The sequence below is a fragment of the Gracilinanus agilis genome, chromosome 3 (assembly GCF_016433145.1).
Source record: "Gracilinanus agilis isolate LMUSP501 chromosome 3, AgileGrace, whole genome shotgun sequence".
Lineage (NCBI taxonomy): Eukaryota > Metazoa > Chordata > Mammalia > Didelphimorphia > Didelphidae > Gracilinanus > Gracilinanus agilis.
Window position 1 is genome coordinate 158,845,294 of NC_058132.1, and position 27,341 is coordinate 158,872,634.

At 33.3% G+C, this 27,341-nt stretch overlaps 1 protein-coding gene across 2 annotated transcripts in view; it reads left to right on the forward strand.

Moving 5' to 3' along the window:
* ARHGAP32 (Rho GTPase activating protein 32) overlaps nt 1-27,341 on the forward strand; it is a 262,767-nt gene that overhangs the window by 195,916 nt on the left and 39,510 nt on the right. For both annotated transcript variants that reach the window (XM_044668328.1, XM_044668329.1), the window contains 2 exons: nt 17,258-17,407; nt 19,140-19,242. In XM_044668328.1, the coding sequence (XP_044524263.1) occupies nt 17,258-17,407; nt 19,140-19,242 (253 nt within the window). The remainder of the gene's footprint in view (nt 1-17,257; nt 17,408-19,139; nt 19,243-27,341) is intronic.

The window sequence follows — 27,341 nt, forward strand, 5'->3', positions numbered from 1 at the left end:
AAAATAATTAGACTTGGGGCAGCTAAGAGGCTCAGTCGGTTGAGAGCCAGGCCTAGAAACGGAAGGTCCTAGGCTCAAATTTGGCCTCAGACACTTCCCAGTTGTGTGACCCTGGGCAAGTCACTTAACCCCCATTGCCTAGCCCTTACCACTCTTCTGCCTTGGAACCAATACACAGTATTGATTCCAAGATAGAAGGTAAGGGTTTAAAAAAATTAAAGAAATTTAGTTTAGACTAACTGGCCACCGAGGTCCCATTTATCTCAGAAATAACTCTGTTGTATAACTTAATTGTTCCTCAAATAATTTCTAGTCCTAAAATTCTAAGATATAGAAGCATGAAATAAAAGCCAAGTATTGATTTGGGAAAATACATGTTTGTGGTCTTCAAGAATTGATTTTCTCCTCCAAAAGGCCTAATCAGTTCTACATTTTGGGAGAAGGAAAATTACTTCCCTTCCTTAAACTTTTCATTTCTACATTTTGAGAGAAGGAAAATTACTTCCTTTCCTTAAAACTTTTTTTAATCCATTTGTTAGCTCATATAGAAACAAAACAGGCAACAGAATTTAAAGACAGAGCCAGACTATATAATGATTAGCTAAGTACAGTTTGCCATTGAGAGGGGAGTAATATAACAAAGGTCTTAATTCTTAACTTGCTAACAGGTTCTACAGGTAAAAGGGAGTTGTCGAGTCTAGAAGTACATGTTTTAAAAACCCCAAGCCCTATCCACACCCTAAAATTCCATACAAATTCTGATAAGTATCATTAAGCTTTTTAGAGCACTACAGTAAAAGTTTTGTTTACAGAGAATGTAATTTATAGGTTAAAAACTACACTTGTGTAGTGAGAATGAAAAATAACATTGATTTATCCATATTTATTTTGATTTACCCATTCTCATAATTTCTACAAACACAAGGAGAGGTATTTATTTTCTCTGGAGTATTTGCTTATTATATAGAGATTCTCAACTTTGGAAAAAATTCATATTTTATTTGGCTTTATATGGTATACCAAAATTCTTAGAGCAGTTTAAATTATTAAAACTTATATCTAATATATTATCCCTGTTCTAAATAAAACAGTTGTGATACCTTGAACTGAATGTCTTCAGTTCAAGTCATAATTCTGCCATGTAACTAACTACCTGTGTAATCTTGGGCAAGTTAACCTTCCTGGTGTAGGAGTAAAAATGAATAAATATTACTGATATTTTAAATTAAAGGATTTAATTATAACAAAAATGAGAGGAAAATGGATTCCTTCAGCCAAGTGAGCAGAGCACAGAGCCAGAGACCATACCTGCCACACTTTAATCAAAGCAAAGCCCAAAAAGAGACCCACAACATGGGTCTCAGCCAAATTTATCTCCTGAGCCTCTGCACGTTAAATGAGGACGTACTTAAAAGGATGCTTGGAATATAGCTCAGTTGTGGCTAATTTTCTACCTGCACACTGGGCTTCAGTTTTTTCATATGCAAATTAGAGAAATGGACTAGATCAGTGATGAGCAAACTTTTTAAAGAGGGGGCCAAAGGAAAGGAAATGCTCAATTGTCAGTCTATTTCTAAGGCAACTCTTTTGAAGTTTCATTAATTGTATCCTGCTCATCGTATTCATCAGATTAGGAATAATGTCTGGCTGCCAGATAGAACATTTCAGGGGCTGCTTCTGGCCCACAGGCCGTAGTTTGCCTATCTCTGGACTAGATGGTCATTGTACTCCTTTTTTTTTTTTTTTTTTTTTTTTTTGCCCTAAATCTATGATCCTATGACCTTTTAAGTTCCATTTCCTTATCTATAAAACAAACATATCAGACTAGAACACTATATACTTGATGATACATAAGAAGCTTTTTAGTCTTATCCTATAATTCTTCTATTGTTTTTAATAGTTTTCATTTTTGCAATGTAATATGTTTCACTCAGCATAATCTCTAATCCACATCGTCAAATTCAGAGAAAACAGAGAGGATTCCTGGATTTCTTCAAATGGGCGATGGAAAATCACTGGCTGAGCTAAAGAAGAGAAGATTCCTATTCAGATATATATTGAATCAGATGACCATTGAAGTCCTTTCCAGCTATAATATTTAAAATTATGAGGCTGGTTGTAGCTTAATAGCATTATTAAATCAAAAGGAGTAGTAATAGTAGTAAAGAGAGGAAAAGTTGGATAGAGGTAGAGAGGTACTTTATCTTTCTAATTGGTTGCAGCCATTGTGGCTACTAGCTGTACTCCACCACAGGTCCACTCTGCTTTTCCACATGCATGCCACAAAAGACCTAGACTTCCTCCTGGTCTCAACTTATAAACTTTTTTCTGCACCCACTAACTCTTACACATCACATTTCAAGAACCAATCATAGTTTCTTAATTTGCCTGGGCCACCCAGTGGTGCATTGCTTTCCTGTCTCATTAGTTTGTTGGTCCTTTAACTTCTTTTTTCTGAGGCTCATCTATACCTGAATTTACTCAGTGGTATTTGACTTCCAGGTCACTGAGAGATGACATTAAAAAAAGCCACACTGGAGAAAGAGAAATTCACTTCCAAAATCCAACAAAATTCTGAGATTCTGTGATTCTTTTATATGATTGATATTAAGGTTAATATAATTTAATTTAGATTTGAAATTTTGTCCATTGGAAACATTAAATTTTCTATTGTCCTATAATATAAATCACTTCCTAAACAGTCATTGTAAAAATCAGGCCATTTCATAAACAACATGGCAAACCATGACAAAATATCACCATAAGTATAAGGATAAATAGTATATACTAGAAAATATAAAAAAGAGAAAATGGGGAAAAACAAATGCATATAAAACTTCTGGTAACTGGAGAAAGAAAACACACTGTAAATATTATTTTAAAGATCAATTTTAGTAGTAAATCCAGATGAGTTATATTCTCTTTTCCTTTTTTTTTTGCTTTGCTCTCATTTTTTTCAACTTTTTCTCCATTATTTGATTTTTAAAATCTTTTTTTTCTCCTTTTAAAAATACCACTTTCTTTAGCTCTTATAGGAATTTGCACACAGACAGTTAACAGATAGTTTTGCATGAAGAAGCATAACTCAGGAATCCTTAGAAATGCTGATGGAAATGAAATTTTAGAACATTTAGATTCCAATTAAGTTTGCCACTTATTAACTTTGTTGTCATTCTTTAGCAGATAAGAGTTAGAGTTTCAAAGATTATTGAAAGTTTCTGAGAGAGGCAGTAATGCGCTGACTAAATATTTTTAATTATTTCACCATTACTCTCCAATTCTATAATTATGGTAAAAATTTTAAATGTATATTAAGTAATATTTTAATACATGAAGAATAAGAAATAGAGTAGAAGGGAACAACTAATGATCTACTATCAGACTGGAGATGGCTTTGAATTCTAGAAGCAGTTAGATGTCTCAGTGAATATAGTTCTGGACCTGGAGTCCAAAAGAATATTCTAGGAGAATGTAGATACATATAACTTAATTTCCAATAAAAGTGCAAAAGGAAACATCCAAAGCAGCAGTAGTTTCCTTTTTGTATTTTAGTTAATTTCTAAGACACCTGTTTTTAAAGAGATCATCTGGATTTACTACTAAAATTGATCTTTAAAATAATAGTCTAGTTTATCCACATTATGTAAAGTTGGCTTTCAATTTTAGATAAATACTATTTTTCATGCTAAGGAAAGGTCTTGTTTTCTAGTTGGTTTGTTTTAAATAGAAATGGATGTTGTGCTTTATCAAAAGCTTTTTATACGTGTTTATATAGTTACAGTTTTGTTTTTGTTTCTAACAGTAGATATAATGTTGTTACTTTTCATAATACTGAATCAGTTTCTGGTGTAAATCTTACCTGATAAAACTGTGTAATCTTGATATGATACTGTATTCTCGTCACCAATATTTTATTTAATTTCTCATTAGTGCTTATTAAGGACATTGGTCTATTGGCTTTCCCTCATTGTTTTAAAGTATCAAGGCAGTATTTGTACCACAGAAGAAATTTAGGAACGCTCTTTAATTTTCTACATTTTCGATAGCTTATGTAATATTGAAATGAATTTTTCTTTGAATATCTGATAAGATTCACTTATTAATTCCATCTAATCCTAGAAGTTTTGACTTTCCCCCCTTCCTGAGAGGTTTATTTTTGGTTTATTCATTTTCTTTTGTTGAGTTTGGGTTATTTATTCGTTTATAAATTACTTCTTGGTCTGTTCATCCAGGAATTTAATATTTTTACAAATATCCATCCATTTCATTTAACTTGTTAGGTTTTTTACAAATATTTCATTTGGCAAAATAATTTCTCATACTTTAATTAATTTGTTCTGAACTTTTTTTAATTTTTGATAATGATAATTTGGTTTTCCTTCTTTTCAAAATCAATTTAGCAAGCAACTCTTTGTTTTACTCATCAGTTCAATGGTTTTTTCCCTTTAAATTTTGTTCATCTCTTTTATTTTTGTAATTCCTTTTTTGATGTTTAGTTTTTTTAATTATCCATTCTCTAGGGTTATTTTTAGTTCCGTATCCATTTCATTGATTTGTTTTTGTATTGTTGTGTTAGAGATATACATTTTCCCCTGAGAACTGCTTTGGCTACATTCTAAAATTTTTGTTCTGGTGACTAGTTTTTGTTATTATTTTAAGTGAAATTATCTTTTGTCTTTAACTTTTGCTGCTTTTTTTGACCCATCAGTTCTTTAGGATTAATCTGATTTACTCTCCAATTCATTCATAATACTTTTTTTAGTGACTTTTCATTTCTTTTTTTGCATTATGGTCATGAAAAATGATTAATATTTTTGCTTTTTCTCCATTTGGGTGAAGTTTTTAATGGCTTACTCCATGATCAGTTTTTGTAAAGTTACCACGAACAGCTAAGGATTAGTATACTTCTTTCATTTCTCATTTAATAATCACCCATATGTAAAATGTTTACGTGTGTGTATGTATACTTTTGAGTGTGTGTATATATATTATATCATTTCAAAAATTCTATCACTATTCCCCCTGTAATTCATTTAACATTTCCTTTTGGTATTTGTTTTTGCTTTTAATTAGACACTGAGCCTTCCAGTGTTGCCCACCCTGGAAGTGCAGCAGATCCAAATACTGATGGCACAGATGCTTTATCTTGCATCATTTTTCTGACCTGACATGGTTTATTTTTCCTTAGGCTGCTTGATGTCTCACTTTTCACAGAAACTCACCATATTGGCTCTAATTAACTTTAGTCCTACTGCAGCTCAGAACTCCTGAACTCAAGCAATCTACCAGACTCAGCATTTCTAGTAACAGGACTTATAGACCAAGTGTCACTATTGGCCTTCTTTAAATAGTTAGATGCTATACTATTTAGGGAATATGTTAAGTATTGATATTAATTTATTGTTCATACTACCCTTCAGTATAATGTAGTTTTCTTGTTTTCCTCTTAATTTAATATATTTTTTATGTTGTCTGTACTGAGAACAGGATTGCTACTTTTCCCAATCAACTGAAAATAATGAATTTTCCTCCCACCTCATATTTTAACTCATTGTGAATCATTATGTTTCAGTTGTTGTTGGATTATGCTTTTTCTTACATTCTGCCATTCTATACATTATGGGTGAATTCATCCCATTGTTTTTAAAGAATATAGTGAGAAAATAATTGGCTCAATACCAATGCTCTGTGCTTCATACATTCTGCTTCTGCTGGTCTCTTTTTGTTTTCCCCTTCTCTCTCCCAGACCCAATTATAGTTTCTTTCTTTCCCAAGGTTAGATTTTGTTTTGCTTATGTTTAATTTATGCCTAAATCTCTCCTCTCTATTTTCTCTTTTCTTTTCTCCCCATTCCCTCCTTTTTTCAGTTAAGTGAAATTTATTTCTATAACTAACATCATAGTGTAGTTCAAGTGCCCCCACTTCCCACCTCCATTTCCTTTTTGTAGTCTTCTTGTATATGAGATCATGGAAATTAGTTCCCCAACTTGCTTTCCTCTTCTTAGTGTATTCCTTTTTCCTTTCCTTTGTTCTAAGGTCATTAAAATATAACAAAATTGTTCCTGGGGCAGTGTAATTTATTTAACTCCCTCTATGATACCCGATGCCTGACACTTGTATAAAACTTCATCAGTCACTTAGTCTCTTCTTAAGGTTCACTCATATTTTTGTTTCACTGTATTTACTTCTTTCTCCATTACCCTAAAATATCACTATTTTTTCAGCTATTTAGCCTCACCATATAAATATCTGTGATATTCTTACAATAAAAAACTCTAGGATATTTCCTAACTGTGTGACACTGGACAAGTCACTTATCCCAGTTGCCTACCTAATTACTCTTGTGCCTTGGAACCTATACTCATTGATTTTAAGATTAAATGTAAGGATTTTAGAAAGGAAAGAAGGAAGGAAGGGAGTGTGGTAGGGAAAGAAGGAGAAGAAAAACTCTTGAGGTAGAAGCCCAGTATTTTATGAATTATTAAGATTTTCATTCTCTCAACAGTGTTTCTTTTCTTAACATTTGTTGATTCTTTGTAGAGTGAGAAAGGCATTCTATTTCTCCATTGTAATGGACCTGAAGCCTTCCTGAGCAGCAAGATAATATAATTTGTTTGTATTCATAAAAATATACATTTTAAAATAAGCTTTACTATTAAAATATGCAGAACTGACACCAAAAAAAAAGTAGACTTTGAGACATTTAGCATTTTTACTGAACAAGCAAATGGGATGAAGAAATGGCAATTGCCTGGGATTTGACATGAGAAGTACAATTAAGCACATATTAAAATATACATTTTTAAAAGGAAATATAATCTTAATGTCATAAAATTCAGTTTTTCATAGCATACAGGTTTTCCTTATTTTAAATTTATTTACATATTTTGTAGTGAAACTCCATAAGGACAGTTACTCATGAAGGCAAGTTGAGTAGGTTGGGCATACTACCATTAGTGTACAGGTCCAGCTATATAAAAAAGAGATGAAAACTGTAAATTTTATCATATTTAATTTTCTGTGAGCTTTGAGAGATCATTAAAGTTGTTATTCTATTAGGAAAGAATTTAAAAATTATAAATTCAGAGGCTTTGGGGAAATTGTCTTTCCAGACTTTCACTTTAAAGCGTAGATAATATGTGACTTTTAAGAGTAATAGACATTGTCTTAAAATATCAAATGTATCTTTTATACTCCAAATTATCCACATTATTTTAATTATACATTGCTCCAAATTTATAATATTCTTTAGCTGCTCTGCCTTCACCCATATTATTAACCAGCTGTCAAGATCTACTTCTATCTGCTATCGGACACCTTTAGCAGTAACATTGAATAAAAGTTTGTCATTAACTTCAACGGTATTTTTGCACTTTGGTTAATGACTTATTTTTTTAAACTATACCTGAAGATCTTGTGTTTTCAGTAGTAAATAGTGCTACCATGCTCCAGTTAATCCTACCAAAGCTTTGAACATACCACACTAGTCTTTTGTCTTCAAAAGTGTAGACTATGCCTCATGAACTATTTAGAGGATATATTTCTGTTCTTCATATTTTAAAATATATTTTATTTTTTAAAATATCTTATATTGATTAGATATAGATGATTCCTATAAATTTGGAAGGTTTTTGGAAATAAAGTTTTTGGATTTTTGTTTTGATGGTATGAGGAAAAGATATTTGGAGGGTTGAGAGGAAATTGAAATGGATATAAGACTCATTAATACCATTTAATAGTAAAAAGATACTTAGTAGTCACTTCATAATCAAAGTTTGCATAGTGCTTTATACTCATGTTTTTCATAAAAGCCTTATGAGATGGAAGGTACTACTAGTTATTATCTCCATTTTACTAATGAGCAAACTGAAATTCAGAGTAGGTAAATAATTTGCTAATGTTTAGAAGGAATCGAGCCCAGGTCATCCAGTCTCTAAGGTCAGTATACTAGCCACTAAGTTGTCATTTATAAGACTAATATAATTTTTTTTAGTGTAGCAAAATAAAATGTCTTATGGTTTGCTCCTAAAACCATGTGTTAGATAGATAGGTGGGTAGATAGATAAATATGCACAAACCCAGTAGAAAAAAATTTGGGAAGAATAAACTTTGAGAAGAAATATAGTTTTCCATTCAGGATTTTTCCATTCTCTTTTGGACTGTTACATTTGTTTTTTTGTTTTGTTTTTTTTTAAACCCTTGTACTTCGGTGTATTGTCTCATAGGTGGAAGATTGGTAAGGGTGGGCAATGGGGGTCAAGTGACTTGCCCAGGGTCACACAGCTGGGAAGTGGCTGAGGCCAGATTTGAACCTAGGACCTCCCGTCTCTAGGCCTGACTCTCACTCTACTGAGCTACCCAGCTGCCCCTGGACTGTTACATTTACTGTCTATTATTGTCTGGTTCATTCCCCAGATTGATTTTTCCTTTAACTCATTAATTGTAGAATCCTGGGGCAGCTGGGTAGCTCTGTGAATTGGGAGCCAGGCCTAGAGATGGGAGGTCCTGGGTTCAAATCTGGCCTCAGTCACTTCCTAGCTGTGTGACCCTGGGCAAGTCACTTAACCCCCATGACCTACCCCTTACCACTCTTCTGCCTTGGAACTAATACATAATATTGATTCTAAGACGGAAGTGTAACATCCATGATCTTGCCCCCCCCCCCGAACTCCAGGAGAGGGGTGCACTGTGGAATTCTGTGAGGCAGCCTTGACCCCACTTAAGATCATGGATGTTACAGAAGGTAAGGGTTTTAAGGTCCTTATCTATACTATTACATTCACTTGGGGGGGGGCGGTACATAGTACTAAAGAAAGGCATAGGGCTTACCTTTATATTTGGATGACTGACATATGTGGATGGGAAGACGGTGTTTTTGCTTAACCCTAAACTACAGAAGTAGAATCGATCAGTGAGAGTTGCTGAGGGGCAGATTTTTGTCTTGATAAACAGAAAATTTTCTAATTATAAAGAGTTGTCAAAAAGTGAAATGGGCTTCTTTAGAATGTAGTGAATTTTCACTCCTGGTCTGCAAGAAGAGTCTGGAGACCAGGAGTCATTTATGAAGAATGTTATAAAGGTGATTATTATGGATCAGGTATGGATTGGAATATATGGCCTCTGAGGACCCTTCCAAATCTATAAGTATTTGAATCTTAGCTGTAATCTAATCTATTGAATATATGAATATATATGTATATGTATATTATAAATAAGGAATCTGAGGCCTGGGAAAATCACGTGTCTCTTTTAAAGATGTAAGCTAATAAGAGAACTGGACTAGGAGCCCAGGAACCCTGACCCAATCTTAGTGGTCTTTCTACTACATCAAATGCTTGAGAAAATGGGAAGAAGTAATGCTTAGATTTATAATTTTTTCTATTATGCATATTTCCTTTCTCATTCAGTTTATTTTTTCCCAAATTGGAAAAAAAGAATTGATCTGGAATTAACAACCTTTTGTGGGTTGTTAATCTTTTGTGGGACAAGTAGGTGGGACAGTTGATAAAGTGCTGGAGTCAGGAGGACTTGAATTAAAATCTGTCCTCAGACACTTACTAACTGTGTAACTTTGGGCAAGTCACTTAAACCCATTTGCCTAGTTTCTCGTGTGTACAATAAGCTTGAGAAGGAAGTTCAAACCATTCCTATCTCTTCCAAGAAAATCCCACAAAAAGCCGGACATGACTGAACAAGAACTGAATCTACTGTGTTATATGGCATATGTTATAAATGCCTTTGTAGGAGTCTTATTTAAGATTCCTTTTGACAACCAATGAAATATGAAAATGGGAATTTTATGCAACAGTATACTGATAATGGACATTTAAATAAATGATTAGCTATAATGCAAAGAAAACAAAAGAAAACTAAGGCCCTTTTGCTTTAAATTCTTAGTCCATTTAAAAGTACAAAGCTCAAATGCAAGGTTCAAAGTTTTTATAGGCTTAGAAAGCAGTGCTCTTGTGTTCAGTTTTTTATGTATTCGTCTTTGCTTTCCCCAAACCCAAATAACTATCATTTGCTATATTATACTGTTTTTAAAAGTTCATTCCTAATACCTCTCACTTCTCTCTTATATAGCATTCCTTTTGAATTGTCTTAAGCTCTATTTTTTATTCTGATATTATTTGAAATCTGATTTTTGTCTTAATTATAGTTAGCACTCCTTTTTTGTTCATTACTAAGGAGGTTATCCTTTTTTTCTTTATGAATTTTTCATAATGCATTCATTCATTTCTTAAAGACTTATGTTTAAGTCTTGAATCAGGATCCTTGGGTCAGAATATTTATTATCTTTTGCCTTTTTTTTTGGCTTTTTGGGTCATTGTTTTGGTTTCCAAAGTTTGAAATAATTTCCACAACAGTAACATTGTTCTGTCTGGTCTAGAGAAGAGAAGAATGGACATTGTAGACTTTCCTTACTAGATTATAAATTAAGTTGAAGAGAGAAATTATTTTATTTTAGCATGAATCTATGATTTCATTGGTGGAAGGAATTCCCATTATGAGAATTTCTACTAATCCATATCTACAACTTATCTATAACATAGATATTATATGTCTGTATTATGAAGAAATTAATTGATCTTCCTATAGTCATTCCTAAGTGTATGTTAGAAGTAAATCTTGAATCACAGAATCTCAAATATGAGAGACATAAAACACCTCAGCAACTATCTACTCCATTTCATATCAAAAAGAAGTCCCCTTGATAACCTGACAAGTGATCATTTAGCATCTGAAGGCTTCCAAGGAGAGGCAGTTTAGCACCTCAAGAGGGAATCAGTTTCACTTCTGGACAGCTTTAAATGTTAGAATATAAGAATGTTAAACTATAAATGTTAAAATATAAAGCTTAAATGTTCTTCTCTGCTACTTTTACCCTTTGCAACTGGTTCTGCCTTTTACAATAAAACAAATGTTACTCTTTTTCCTCATGGCAGCCCTTCAGGTACTCGAAGACAACTATTGCATTCGCTTTCTTAGTTGTCTCTTCTCCAGGCTAAACATCCCTAATTCCTTCAACTGATCTTTCCATGCCATGGACTCAAGGCCCTTTATTATTATGGTTCTACTCCCGTGGAGGCTGTCTTATGTATCACTGTTCTTAAAACTGTGGAATCTCAGGAATCAAAGTTAAACTCATCTGCCTAGAGCCTGCAGAATTTATCCTTTTCTCCTTTTTGAAAATTGGAACATTTGCCCTTCTCTCAATCTTAGGATAGTTCTATTGTTTTCCAAGATCTTTGAGATATTACTTATAGTGACTCAGCAGCTACATGCCAACTTTTTCATGACTTAACAATAGAGTTCATCGAGACTAGCTGATTTTAATTCGAGAAGGGCAAATAGATATTCTATTACTACCTCCTACTTTTCTAGGGTATCAGTTCCTTGCTAGGTTTTGACCCTGAATCTATGTATCTTTTGTCTTTTTAAATGCCTATTTACTGATTAACTGACTTTACAACACCCCAGAGATTTGTTTAGTGCCTTGAACATAATAGATTGTACACAAATGTAGTTGCTTAACTATATTTCTTACAAAGGAAATTCTATTACCCAAGAATTTGTTCATATTAGGGTTGTTAATTCTCAACTTGGTATGTAGCATTTTGTTTTTAATAATTTTATCATTGTTATTCTGTGGTGGTGTTCATTCATCTCAGTCATATCTGACTCTTTGTGACCTCATTTGGGGTTTTCTTGGCAAAGATACTAGAGAGGTCTTGCCATTTCCTGCTCCAACTCATTTTATAAATGAGGAACAGAGGAATATAGAGTTAAGTGACTTGCCCAGGGTCACATAGCTAGTGTTTGAGACCAGATTTAAAATCAGATCTTCCTGACTCCAGATCTAGTATTGTATCTTCTTTACCAGTTATTCTGTACTTGCATTTAGCACAAACATTTCTATCTTTAAAAAAAAAAACAGAATAATATCATTATATCAAGCTGTGAATCTCTGTAATACATAGCTTTCATTTAAAAAACAATGTATTTAACATATTAGTTTGAATTTCTCTCAGAAACCTCCTTTTGTTCCTTTTTGTGTGGTTGTCTCTTTTTTTTAAAAAAAAAAATCGCAATTACTTATCCCTTGAAAAAAAAACCTTACTTTTTTGACAATAGTCTGTCACAAAATAAATCCATAAAATTCCCTTTACTCCAAATCAGTTCATACAGATTTTTGCATATTTCTGAACAAGACCATATGCTACAAAGTGAGGCTGGAAAGAAGGCAGGCTTGAAGCTGGTATAAGAAGTTTCATGTGAGGCTCAGGTATAATCTTAAAATATAAGTTGATTTGTGATTTATGGATAAGAATTGGTTTTCTTAGTGTTCTAAACATTTTTTTATTATTTGAAAAAATGAATAATAACTTTTCATACCCCAGAAAATTTTTAACTGAGAAATAAAATAATGCATATTTTTCCATCAATATAAATAGCTTCTAGGAACTTCTAAAAACTTAAATTAGGGACATTGAAAGGAATTTCAAAAAAGAGTATCATATGCAACACATGAGAATTAACTGGTCATAGCAACAAGATTAAATACTATGTTTATGTAGATTTTGTTAAATCTTAAGATTGTCTTGATTGAATTTAGTTGGACAAAATTAAATCAGATTAATAAAATTAATTTGCAAATATTATACTTTTCATTTAGTTCTGGTCTATTTCATTCTTTGAATGTAAAAATCTTGTAATCAAAGAACTTAAAGGTGTGTGCTAGGTACCTGCATTCACATCAACACATTGTGAGAAATTTATTCTGTTCTAGTCTGGCATGGACTCATAACCTGCCCTATTCCAGATGCTATGACAACTCTTAGTGCTGGCCTGGATATTTATATTTTTTATAATCTAATAATGACTACAGGTGGAGATCTTAAAACCACTGGTAACCATAAGTGCCAGTTGCTAATGTTGGTATATCAACCAACCAGCATTTATTATTTAAGTACTTAGTAGTGAATAGAGACTATAAAACATATGGGGGATTGATAAAAAAGCAGACTTAATCTCTGACTCTCAGGGACCTTCTATTCTAATAAGAGAGGCAATAAGTAGAGATGCTGGCTAATCAGATAACATTTATCAACTGCCTGCTCTGAACCAGACACTGTATTAAATTCTTATGACACAAGAAAGGCAAAAACACCCTGCTGCCAGGAAGGCCACATTCTAAAAGAGTTACAACTTACAAACAACTCTATATTTACAATGTTATATGCAAGTTACATTGGAGATACACAACAGAGGAAAAGTACATATAAGGTGTAGAACCCAGCTTTAATGGACATGAAAGCAACATAACATTATACGACCATCTCTCTCTATGTCCTCTCATCATGACTTCTTAGAGCAAATACGATTTAAAGATTCTTTTGACCTAGCGTAAAATGGTGTTTTTGTTTATTTTTGTGGAGGGAGGAACAATAGTGAGGGAATTGAGGACAAATACTGTCATGTTTTCAATATTGGGGCAAAAATAGATTGAAAGAAAAATGTTCAAGATATTAAATTAGATAAAATTTGATAAAGTCAAACATCATCCAGTATTAGGCAGTAATTCCTTTTTTTCTGGATTATGCTTGTATGCAAAACATGCAAAACATACTTCCATACTGGTTATTGTTATAAGAAAATTACCTGGATAAAACAGAAACCTCAAAATAAAACCATAAATAAACTAATGTGAAAGATACTACATCTGACTCCCAACAGTTCTTTCTTTGGAGGTAAAAGCATTCTTTGTCAGAAGTCCTTCATAATTGTCCTGGATCATTGTATTACTAAGAGTAGCTCAACCTTTCACAGTTGATCATTGTATACTATTGCTGTACTGTGTACAATGTTCTCCTGGTTCCAGCAATATTCTAAAAGACTATTTCAATCCCTCTAGCAATAATTACAGAGAACTTCCCTTGATGGCATATACTCCACCCTTCTGTTTCAAGGTCTACTACATTTTTATTGAATTTCCGTTTTTAGCTCATTGTTATAAACTAGTTATTGGTGTTATAAAGATTTACTTATAAAGATATTAAGTTGTATGCTACATTTTGAGGTGTTTAACTTCTAGAAAAACTGGTTTTATATGCTTTGTTTTAGATTTGAAACAGCCATGTTTCATGCTTGACAGGATGCTGTTCAGATAAAGCTGAGATATTTTTTTAGATTACTTTATAATACAATCCTCTAATATTAGATTACAAAATTTGGAGTTAACTATGTGGTTTGCTTTCTGAAAGTCTCAAGTATGTATAATGAAACTATTTAATTTTTGTCATATTATCTAATTACAATGCACAGATTAACATAGAACACAAGAATACCTTTACATATAGGATTCTGAAAATTAAATCCCTTTAAATTTGTTTCTATCTTATTTTCTCTTATAAGCAGTGGTAAGCTTTCAGTGAATATAGCATACTTTCAGAAATTGTTTGATTAATTCATCAACAAGCATTTAATTGAGTACTTTTTACATGCCAGGCACTGTGCTATACACTGGGGATACAAAAATAAAAGCCTACAACTTGTAAGGTATTCCTTAATTAATATAGTATACTAAGGACAACAGAACTTGCTAAATATTCTTATTAAAACTTCCATTGGTAAAAATGAAGAAAATTCTAGTGCCTTCCCTCTGAGATTACCTCCAAATTACATTTTATATAGCTATGTGTTATAAGGGTTAAAATAGGGGTTTTGACAAAATAAGAGAGCAGCTTTTATTAATTTAAGTTTTAATGAGAATATAGTAGAGTTGTAAATTAATATTATCCCTTTAAGCCAGAGGAAAGAAAACTTCTAGCAGCTTTTAACAATTCAGTTTAATTAAAGTAGAGATAGTAAAAGAATATAGTAAAGTAGGGAAAGATAGAAAAGAGAAAAGAGATTTCCTTTCCTAAAATTCCTAATACTATCTAAAATTCTTAATAACTACCTCTGTCTTCTGAGGACAGCTTCTTCTTGCTTGGCAAACACCAGGCCTATCTAACCTACACTATAAATGATTCACTCACTACCTGACTCCCTAAAATAATAGACAGCTATCACTCACTCTTTCAATCAGTTTTCTATAGCAGCCCGAACTGTCAGTAGCCAACTGACTGCAGATCTTTGCCTATGAGACAGACCTTCTGCTCTCTAGAGATCCCAGAGGCAAAAAACCCTTTAAAGGCTAAAGCCAAAAATCCTTTCAGTAAGCTCAGGTCTGCCTTTATATTCCAGCAACTAAACGCCAACCCACACTACCAGCAACCAATCTCCAATGAACCAACTCATGCCCAGCAGCTAACTTCCCCACAACTACCAACCGTAACTGTCAGCAACTAACCCACCAACTGTCAGTAACTGACAGCCTGCAACTGATGTTGGCTCAGCAGGTTGCTCCCTGGTTCCTACTTCCTGTCACTATGGTAAGAGAACCTCCAGGTCCCCTGTTAAAAAAAAAATAAAGAATTCCATTTTTACAATCCCCCATATGATCCTCTGGAAAGCTAGTCTCCCTAAAGGATCAGTTAAACATATCCAATAATAATAAGGAAAAGGGAAATAAATGTGTGTGTGTATACGAGCACTGGTATACACGTACGTGTGTGTGTGTGTGTGTGTGCATGTGCGTGTGTATCTACATTTTGTTTCCCCAGAGATATAAGTTAATGTACATCACAGACTAGTTCATGTTCATCTTTATATCCACCGTACTTATCATGGTATCTGGCACACAGCAGGCATTTTAAAAGAGCTTATTTGGATATTAGAAGCCTGATTATTTACTTTCTTAACTTTAATTGAATTGTCACAGTGTTCAGTAAACCCAGTCAGTATTCGTTATGCACCTTCTCTGTGCAAAGCCAGTAGGCACTGGGGCAGATTCAAAGATAGATAAGACAAAATAATCCTTCCCTTATTGAAAGTTGCTTATCTATACAAATGATAGTAACAACAAAACAGAAAACATCATGATAAACCCAGAATTATTATTTGAGTTCCAAGGAGGAAAATATATTTTCCTTTGATTGAGGTGATCTGGAAGTGGCACTTAAAACTAGGTGTAGGATTCCCAAAGAGAACAATAGAAAACTGAATTGATATAGGATCATAAAGCTGAAGCTAGAGGAGACTCCTCAGAGACCCTCTAGTCCAACTCCCACATTTTTATAGGTAAGATCCAATGCTATTCAAGTGCCTTGTCCCAGGTCATGTAGGATAGAAGCTTATGAGGCAGAATTTTAATGTGGGTCTCTGACTCTAGAGTCATTGCTCTCTCCACTCTTCTATACTTCTAACATGATCAGATTCCATAAGGAATATTAACATGCTACCAATATGATATATTAATTTTAATGGCTATTCTAAATGAGGAAACATGTACATAATTTTATACATTTATAGGGTAAATTGGCAGTAATCTCATAAGAAGGGCACTTAGTGTGAAGGAATAGAAACAGAGACTAAAGAATCTAACAATTAGAATAAACTTCAGAAGCCATCTAATCAAATCTGTGTCTAACAAGCTGCTATCATCAACTCTCAGAGTAAACTAATATTTCTTTATTGAGGTAATAACTAGAAAGGGCACTGGAATTCTATTCAGAGGACCTGGGTTCAAATCTCAGCACTGCTGTGTAATTAGCTCTGTCTGCACATTGGTTTCCTTAGTTGTAAAATATGTAGTTGAAATAGATGATCTCTAAGGCCACTTCTAGATTTAAATCTGATCCTAAGACTTCCATGTTATATGTATACAACTTTCTAAGCTCCACTCCTATTTCACTAATTGCCTATTAGATATTTCCAGTTGGTTGTTCCATAGGCATCTTAAACTCAACATGCCCTGAACCAGAAATTATCATTTTCCCCCTGAAACTTTCCCTGTCCCTAACTTTCCTTTTTCTGTTGAGGATCCCATAATCCTTCTAATCACTTAAGATTTCATAACCTTTAAGTAATTCTCATTTCTTCCCTCATTTTTCCTCTGGTGCCATAAATGAGTACAACATATTAATTGTTTAATTGAAATTAATTACCTACCAATTATATATAATAACATCGTGCTGCTGATCCTAAAGCAAGTCAATCTTTGTTCCCTAAAATCTGCTGAAGGTTCTTTAAGGAAAAATAATTCAACCTCTGTGTTGATTCATAGAATTTAGTGGTTGGCCCTCTGTACCTTCCATGTTATAAAGTGCACCCTCTTATCACAAGAATCATTTGTTGTTATTGTTTTTTGCAGTATCCAAAAAACACGGCAAGCTTATCACCTTCTTACGAACATTCATGAAGTCTCGTCCAACAAAACAGAAACTGAAGCAGCGGGGAATTTTGAAAGAAAGAGTATTTGGCTGTGACTTGGGAGAACACCTTCTGAATTCTGGTTTTGAAGGTAAAAGCTGAGCTCATAGGCTTATAATTTGAGTTAATCACCTATATATACCAATGATAAAGAATAGAAGCAACATATAAAGAAAGAGAGGGAATTGACACTCATTTGGCAAACTCAACAAATATTTTTTAAGGGCCTTTAATGTGTCCTCTGCAATGTTGGGGAAAATAAGGTATATAGAGTATGAATAATGGCATGATCTTAAGAAACTTATCCCTCTAGTAAGATAAGACATATTTACAGAAAACATTTTAATGCAAAACCATATGGTATGACTTATATAATAGTGAGTTCAGTAGGCTGTCCTCAAGAAAGTGCTCAGTTCTTATATCGTCTTTTTCAAGAGGAGCAAGACCCTAAAAACCTGGCATTAATTAATTAATTAATTAGCTGACTAAATTATTTAGTATTAATTAATTGGTGATTGGATTAATTAATAATTAATTGAGACAAAAATATTCCAGAACTGGTAATCATACTGCAAAGGGTTGCAAAAACAGCTTTCTTTGATAGGTTATTACCCCACAGGAGTAATTCAGATAAACGAGAGCTACAGAATTCAACAAGAGGTAACTAGAGTTACAACTTTAGCCCCAGTTTTATACTTTAATTTCTATATTTAAATATGAATCAAGGACATTGCATTAAATGCTTCTTGTCCAGAGAAATTATATATTTATATATAACTGGAATAACAGGTTTACTTATGCCTGTTATCAAGGAGATGCAGCAGTGTATGTTAATCGAAAGAACTTTGGCCTTGGAGTGAGAACATTTGAGGTTAAATTCTGGCATTATCAGCGACTAGCTGTGTGATCATAGCAAGTCACATAACTTCTTTGAAGTTCAGTTTTCTTATACCTGAAGTGAAGGCAATAATTCTTGCAACTTAAAGAATCATTGAATAAAGTCTTTAATTAATTGTGAAATGCCATATTAATGTAAGATAAATTGTTTTTCTTGTTGCTGCACAGTCTAGGGAAGACCCAGGACTTCATAGACCTGACAAGAGTTTCTCTTGATCTCAGAAACACCATGAAAACTTAGTACTCAATTTAAAAGTAAAGAATCCCATCATTTTATAAACTGCTTTGGGTTTTGACTTAAATTTAACTAATGTTTCTTCAATCCTGAAATTTAATTATTAATCTTACACTTTCATGTGTAAATGTATATTTTGAATAAAATTAAAATGAGTATAAATGGTTAAAGGTTTTGAAACCTTTGTTACAAGTTGTTAATTACAGTGTATTTTATTTTCTGTTTCTTTCTGGGAAGCATTCAGTTGAAGAATTTCTATTTTGCTATGTGCAGAATTCAGTGTAGCAGTGGCTATATAATCAAAAGGCCTTCAGCTTTATAAAAATTCAATTTATTGCTATAGCATAATGTAAATCAATCCACTCTGGAGGAGCTTAAAGGAGGCCCTGAAGCCTGACTGAACAAACAATAATGACTATCTTAATGATGTAGGAATCCACTCCCTAACCATAAATGTTATGAAATATAACCTATCTTTATATCCAGGGATACGTTATTCATTTTGCCTAAAGGCAGTGAGTATAACCACCAACTGAAGTAAACCATGATTCTACCTAATCTAGATATTTCTTCTCCTCTGATACAGTCTGTGATTTGCATATGAGAGCTAATAATTCATAATCCATGGTACTTTGTGTTCATATTACTATTTACTATTATTTTAATTTTTCTTTAAAAATAATTTATTTAGTGCCCCAGGTTCTTCAGAGTTGTACAGCATTCATTGAGAGATATGGTATTGTGGATGGAATATATCGTCTTTCTGGTGTTGCTTCCAATATCCAGAGATTACGGTAAAGTCTTTCTTTGTCCTTTTTTTACTTCTAGAAATTTTTTTTCAAAATGAATTGATTTGCAAATTATATCTCATGTTGTTGAACTGAGTGGGCAAAAGGGATTGTATTGTGGAAGAGAAAAAGTTGGCGCTTATATTGTTATCTTTGTAAGATTTTCTACTTGCTTCAATGTATTTTGAAAAATTTATATTCACCTTTCCTTAGCACCAACCTCTAAGATTCTTAACCATTTTGGGGACACGGACTGCTTTGGCAATCTGATGAAGCCTACAAACCCCTTTTCAGAAGAATTTCTTAATGTGTAAAATAAAATACATGTGATTACAAAGGAAGCCAGTCATGTTAAAATTATCAAAACAATTTTGATAACTATTATTTTTTTTAAAAAAGTTGTACTCAGGTTAAAAATTTCACTGCTGCAGGTAGCAGAACTTTTTGAGGAACTGACTATACTAGGTACTTTTCCTTTTTCTCTTCTCATTTCTAAACCCTCTATAGTCTAGCTTTCAACTTCACCATTTAACTGAATCTGCTCTCTTCAAAATCATCAATATTCTCTTAATTACCATATCTAATGACTTTCTTTTAATCCTCATCTGTCTTGACTTCTTTTCAGCCTTGACATTATTGATCACTACATCTTTTGATACACTCTCCCCTCTTTGGATTTTCATGACACTGTTCTCTCCTGAATCTTTTATATTTCTGACCACTCTCTAACTTTCCTTTGCTTGATCTTCATCCATATCATGACCACTAACTGAACTTTCCAAGATTCTGTGTGTCATGGGTCTTTTTCTGCTTCTGTACTTTTATTTCTTATTACTTCATCAGCTCCCATGGATTCAGATATCATCTCTATGCATATGATTGCCAAATTTATATATCATCTCTTAACTCTTTCCTAAGCTTTTAATCCTGTATCACCTTTGGGTGAAGTCCTTTGGGACTTCTTGAACTAGATATCTTATAGGCATCTCAAATTGTCCAAAATAGAACTCATTATCTTCCCCCCAACCTGCCAACTTTCCTCTCTTGCCAATTTTCCTATTACTGTCATGGGTATCCCTACTCACTCCCAAATTGCTTAGGATCACAATCTCATCATCATCAATGCCTCACTTGCATGCACTCCATATGACAAATCTTGTTTGTACCTTCATAAGGCAGTCAATCAACAACAATTTATTAAATGTTTACTATCCACTTGTGCTAAGTGCTGAAGATACAAAGAAAAGCACAAAACAGTTCCTCTCCTTAAGTATCTTTTGTAGGCTAATGGAGGAGACAGCATGCAAATAACCATGAACAAACAATATATAATCAGTATAAATGGGAAATAATCTCGGAGAAGGCATTGATCAAAGAGTACTAAGAACGATTTCTTACAAAAGATGGAACATGTCTTCATCACCTTTTGCTGCTCACTTATTGCACTAGCCTTCTATTTATTCTCCCTGCCTCAAGTCCTTTCCACTCTGATCCATCCTTCACTTAGTTGTCATAGGGATTTTCCTAAAACACAGATCTGTCCTGATCATCAACCTCCTCAGTAGATTGCTGAGGCTCCCTATCATATTTCGTATTGAATAACTCCTGTTTGGTGTTTGGTCCCTTTCTACCTTCCCGGTCTTTTTTCTGTTTTCTTCCAGTCCTCTGTGTACTCTATCAAGCCATGCTGCCCTATTTTCATTTCTTCCCCATGATTCTTTCATTTCTGCTGGCTTTCTCCCATGCTTGGAATGCTTTCTTTCCTCATCCAAACCTTTTAGCTTTCCTGGCTTCCTCTCTGTAAGAAGCTTTTCTCATTTCCCTCAGCAGCGAGAGCCTCTCTCTTCTTTCTATTTATCTTCTTTGTACAGTGATTTCATATTGTCTTCTCCATTAGACTGTGGGCTCCTGAAAGCAGAAGACCATTTCTTTGCCTTTATTTTTATCCCTAGCACTTAGTTCAGTGCCTGGCACACAGTTAATACTTATTAAGTGTTTGTTGACCAAAAGACTGACAATGTAGAGTTATAAGAGAACCTTTTTGTAATTATCAGTACTCATTTACACAGTAATAAAACATTTATTAAAAGTCACATAAAAATTCTGTGGGGTGGAAATGGAAATTTCAGAAGCTAACTAGTAGCATTCTGGTCTTGAGTCTACTCCAGAACTATGAGGCAGCTGATGGAAAAGGAAAAGCTCATCAAAAATATTGAGGATTTTCTTTTCTCTATTTTTGTTCTATGGATGGGAGAAGAGAGTTATATTAGGAAATAAAGGTAATGTAAAAATGAAAGATAATAATTTTAAAACAAAAACAGGAAAAAATCTCTCTTTACCTGTGCTGTGAGCAACAGTGAATAAACTTTGAGGACCTTAAAGAAAGCAGAGCTGAGCTCTTCAATCCCTTTTCCCCCCTAAATAAAATCAAGCAACGGAGAAGTTAGTATTCTCCTATCTCCTTAACTACTTCTGAGCCAGCCATTTAGAAAGGAATTTCTGATCCTGGGAAACTTAACAGGTAGGATACATACTTGATGACAGAGACCATAACACTGAATTATGAGTTGGAATTTTAATGTGGGTCTCTTGAGTCTAGAGTTATCTCTGTCATCTTTTTTTAATGAGCCCAAACACTACAAGATGTTTAGCCATTCCCCAATTGAGGAACATCTCTTTAGTTTCCAATTCTTTGCCACCACAAAAATATTAACTATAAATATTTTTGTACAAGCATTTCTTTCCCATATTTTTTCATCTCTCTGGGATTCAGACCCTAGTGGTATTACTGGATCAAAGGGTATACATTATTTTATAGTCCTTTGGGCATAATTCCATGCATCATTTTATAGTCCTTTGGGCATAATTCCAAATTGCTCTCCAGAATGGTTGGATCAACTCACCACTCTACCAGCAGTCCATTAGTATCCCAATTTTGCTACATCGCCTCCAACACTTATTATTTTCTTATTTTCCTTTATTGTCATATTGTCCAATCTGATAGTTGTAAGGTGGTACCTCAGAGTTTTGTTTTAATTTGTGTTTCTCTGATCAAGAGGAATTTAGAACATTTTATATGATTATTGATAGCTTTGATTTCTTCATCTGAAAACTGCCTATTCATATCCTTTGACCATTTATCAATTAGGGAATGACTTAGGTTTTTATAAATTAGACTTAGTTCTTTATATATTTCAGAAATGAGACCTTTATCAGAAAAATTTGTTATAAATTTTCCTCCAATTTGTTGTTTCCCTTTTAATCTTAGTTGCATTGGTTTTGTTTATACAAAATATTTTAAGTTTAATATAATTAAAATTATTCTTTTTTCATTATTGTAATGATTTCTATCTTTTATTTGGTAAATTATTCTATGTTTATCAAATTTATTTATATCATCACTCTTTATGTTTAAATCATATACCCATTTTGACCATATCTTCATATAGGGTATAAGATATTGATCTAAACCCAGTTTTTGCTATTTCTAATTTTCCCAGAAGTCTTTGTCAAATAGTGAGCTCTTGTCCCAAAAGCTGGGATTTTTGGGTTTACCAAACACTAGCTTGCTGAGGTCATTTACCCCTAGTCTATTCCATTGATCCACCTTTCTATTTCTTAGCCAGTACCAGACTGCTTTGATGATTATTGCTTTATAGTATAGTTTAAGATCTGGTACCAAACATAGACTCCTTCTTGACAATGTGAAAGCTTATATTTTTGTCAGCTGATAAAAAAATATTATTTAAATAGGAACACATGAGTGGTCTTATACATATAGCATTTCTTAGAAATTGCTATTATTTTCATTAAAAGTATTCCCTACATTCCATCCTTCTTGACAATAATTTGCCTCCTTATGTACAAAATACTTTGTTCCCTTGATCTACTTTGGTTGGTTTACAACTTAATAAGCCTCTTAGTAGTTCTTAGAGAAAATTTATCTCATAGCTTCTTTATTCCCCACTTATTTGGTCTACTCTCTTCTTGTGTAGTTTCTTTTAAATTGGAACTACCACCCCAAATTCAAGGAAACAAATTTAGAAAAAGTTTTCCTGTTCTGAGAGATAAAGAATTATTTAAAAATCATTATACTTTATACTTTGTTTTTCATTTACCAGGAAATGTGGAGAATTTTCTTATCCTATAACCTCAGTTTTATGAATAATGTAATTTGGACCACTGACATCTTTTTCTTTTAATTTTCTTGACAAATTCTTTTCCTAGAATCATCTGCACCTAATTAACTCAGCTTCCTCAATCATTACTCATTTGTTTTTTAATAAGAAAGACAATACAACTTATTTAAAAATTTTAAAAAAACCTTTCTTAGCTGGGGCTATACTAAAGTAGGGGACAGACTTTATTTGGCCTGTTCCAGGTGACCTCTGGACTATAGGATTAACCAGCTTTTGTTTGCTATTAAATGACACAATCCTAGCTCTTATATGGTATTCTTAACCTTAATTGATTAACCCTTGGTTTCTTAGAACTATCCAATTTATGAAATATGTAACATATTTTATGTAGAAGTTGGGTGTTTTATAATTTTTGTTTTTTCCCCAATCATATGTTAAAACAACTTTACATTAGTTTTAAAAAATTTTTGAGTTCCAAATTCACTCCTTCTCCTCCATCCTCTTTGAGGACAAGAAATTTGATATAGGCTATATATGTAGACATGCAAAATATCCCCACATTTGTCATGTTATGAGAGAAATACACAAAAAAGTGAAAAAATAAATATACTTCATCTGCATTCAAACTCCATCAGATCTTCCTATGTAGGTGGATAGCACTTTCTATCACAAGTCCTTTGGAATTGTATTAGATTTTTATAATACTGAGAATAGCTAAGTCATTCACAGTACAATATTTCTGCTACTTTGTATGTGGTTCTTCTGGTTCTGTTCACTTCACTTTGTAGAAATTCATGTAAGTCTTTACAGGTTTTTCCTGAAACTATTCTGTTGGGCATTTCTTATAGCACAATACATATACCTCAATACACATTCTTGTTTTTCCAACATTCCTCCAAATTTGTCATTTTCCTTTTCTTTTATATTAGCCAATCCAACAAGTATGAGATGGTACCTCACGGTTGTGTTAATTTGCATTTCTCTTAATAGTGATTTAGAGCATTTTTTTCCATGTAACTGTAGCTGGCTTTGATTTCTTCATCTGAAAACTGTTCATTTCCTTTGATCATTAATTGGGGAATATTCTTGTGAACTTGAATAGAGTCTCTATATATTTGAGAAATAAGTTTTTTGTCAGAGTAACTTTGTGTAAAAATTTTCCTGTTTACCTAGTGGCTAGTTTTGCAAATCATTTTACATAGATTATTTTTTATCTTTACAATAAACTTGAAGGTATCATTGTCTCGTATCTTTAAATACTTTTAGATATATTATTTATTTTTTTTAATTGAGTTCCAAATTCTTTCCCTTTCTTCCACTCTCTCTCATTCACAGAGAAGACAAGCAAAACACTACCAGTCAGGGGGCAGCTGGGTAGCTCAATGGATTGAGAGCCAGGCCTAGAGACGTTAGGTCTTAGGTTCAAATCTGGCCTCAGACACTTCCTAGCTGTGTGACCCTGGGTAAGTCACTTGACCCCCATTGCCTACCCTTACCACTCTTCTGCCTTGGAGCCAATACACAGTATTGACTCCAAGATGAAAGGTAAGGGTTTAAAAAAAAACACTACCAGTCATACATGTGAAATAATTTAAAACTTTTCCATATTTTCCTCATGGTATAAAAGTAAAAGGTGACTGTAAAACTACCATGGCAATGGATTATTGATTTATAAACTGATTTCAGAAACTCTGCTTGCTGTGCTTGCAAAGTATCTTCAGTTTATATCAGTGAAGTGAAACTCATAAATGAACTTCTCTTCAGGGCCAGGCACAAGGACTCTAAAGAGACTCTTGTTATAAAAATAAAATATTTATTATAAGGATAAAGGGATTTCTACCTCTAATGGATTCTAACTCCACACAAATAAAACTCCTTGGTTCCGCAAGGAACCGCTTCTCCTGTTTTCATAGGCTACACTAATCCTTCCTGATCTGACTAACCCAAATTTTTACTATTCTAAATAAACTAACAATATTATCTTTATAATTATTAAGTCCAATTCCAAGTTATAAAAATAACAAAGGCTAGCTGGTTGAGTCTCAGCAAGAATCAAGTTAGGACACTGAGCCTTAACAGAGCAGGAGAGAGAGACAGAGTGAGGGCGCGCCTGTGTGTGACTCTGCCAACTGCCAGAGACCAACTTCCACTCCCAGAGAGTGTAACTGTCATAGGAAAACCATAAGACTTGAAACTGACACTGGCTCAGCTCTGTTTGAAACTCCAATTCTTTCTCAAGCCAACTTCTTTACTTCTTATCTCTAAACCAGTGGTTTCCAAACTTTTTTGGCCTACCGCCCCCTTTCCAGAAAAAAATATTACTTTGCGCTCCTTGGAAATTAGTTTTTTAAAATTTTAATAGCAATTAATAGGAAAGAGATGTGTTAATGTTTCTACCTTTTTTGTGAAATATAGTAAAGAAAGGTGTAAATTAGAAACATTGAACTTTGAAATTATGAAACTATTTATTGAACTCAGAATAGAATGTAATACAAAAAAAGTTAAAACATTTGAAATCATCTTAATGAGAAGGATGAAACTGTGTGCTGCTACCAATTTAGTAATCCTTGGCTCTTTTTTCGTCAGCAGTTAATAAATTGGTTACCACACTGAATCCACGTTCCAAAATGCACATGTGGCCATCACCGCCCCCCTGGATCGCTGCAGCACCCACCAGGGGTGTGGCACCCACTTTGGGAATCACTGCTCTAAACTAATAAAACAATACTTATTTTCTAATATCATCCTTATAATTTCAAAGAAAACAAGAAAATTATACTTTTTTGCACTCAGTTTTCATCAGTTCTCTCTCTGGAAATGGATAGTATTTTTTCATTTTAAGTCCTTTGGAATTGTCTTGATTAGAATAGTCAAGTCTTTCACAGTTAATTAACATTAAAACATTGCTGTTATGGTAAACAATGATCTTTCATCTCACTTAGTTTGCATCAGTTCATATATATTTTGCCATAATTTATTAATTTTTCTAGCACTGTATTGCTCCATCATAACCATAATACACAACTTTTTCAGCCATTCCTGAATTGCTGAGCATCCCTCAATTTCTCATTGTGCCACTACAAAAAGAATCATAAAAATTTTGGAAATATAAATCTCTTTCTTTTTTCTTTGATCTCCGGTTTATTCACCCAGTAATAGTATTGCTGGGTTGAGTTATGATAAGGTATAAAGTGCTTCCTCAGAGTTATTTTAATTTGCAGTTTTCTAATCAATGATTTAGACCAGTGATGGGCAATTTTTTTAAAGAGGGGGCCAAAGGAAAGGAAATGCTCATCTGTCAGTCTGTTTCTACGCAACTCTTTCGAAGTTTCATTGTATTGTATCTTACTCATTGTATTTGTCAGATTAAAAATAATGTCTGGCTGCTGGATAGAACATTTCAGGGGGCTGCATATGGCCCGTGTGACGTAGTTTGCCCATCACTGATTTAGACCATTTTCCCCCATGACTACAGATAACTCAAGACTTCTGAAAACTGCCTTTTCATATCCTTCAGCCATTTGACTTAGTTCTCTATACATTTGAGAAATGTGGACTTTATCAAAGAAACTTGTTATAAATGTTTTCATATTAATTCATATTCTATAGTACCTTTTAGCAAAATGTAGTTCCTCTGATTATCTCTTTTAATTAGGTTGATTTTTGCTTTTGCTTTGAGATTATGATTGCTATCCTTGCCTTTTTTACTTCAGCTGAAACATTAGATTTTGCTCCAGCCATTTAATTTAACTCTGTGTGTGTTTTTCTGTTTCATGTGTGTCTTATTAAAGACATATTGTTGGGGGGAAGTTAGGTGGCACAGTCTATAGAGCTCTGGCCCTGGAATCAGGAGGACCCAAATTCAAATCTGGCATTAGACACTTGTTTTGTGACTATGGGCAAGTAACCTAATACTATTTGCCATATCCTGTATGTACCCAGTAAAAAAAAAAAAACAAAAAAAAA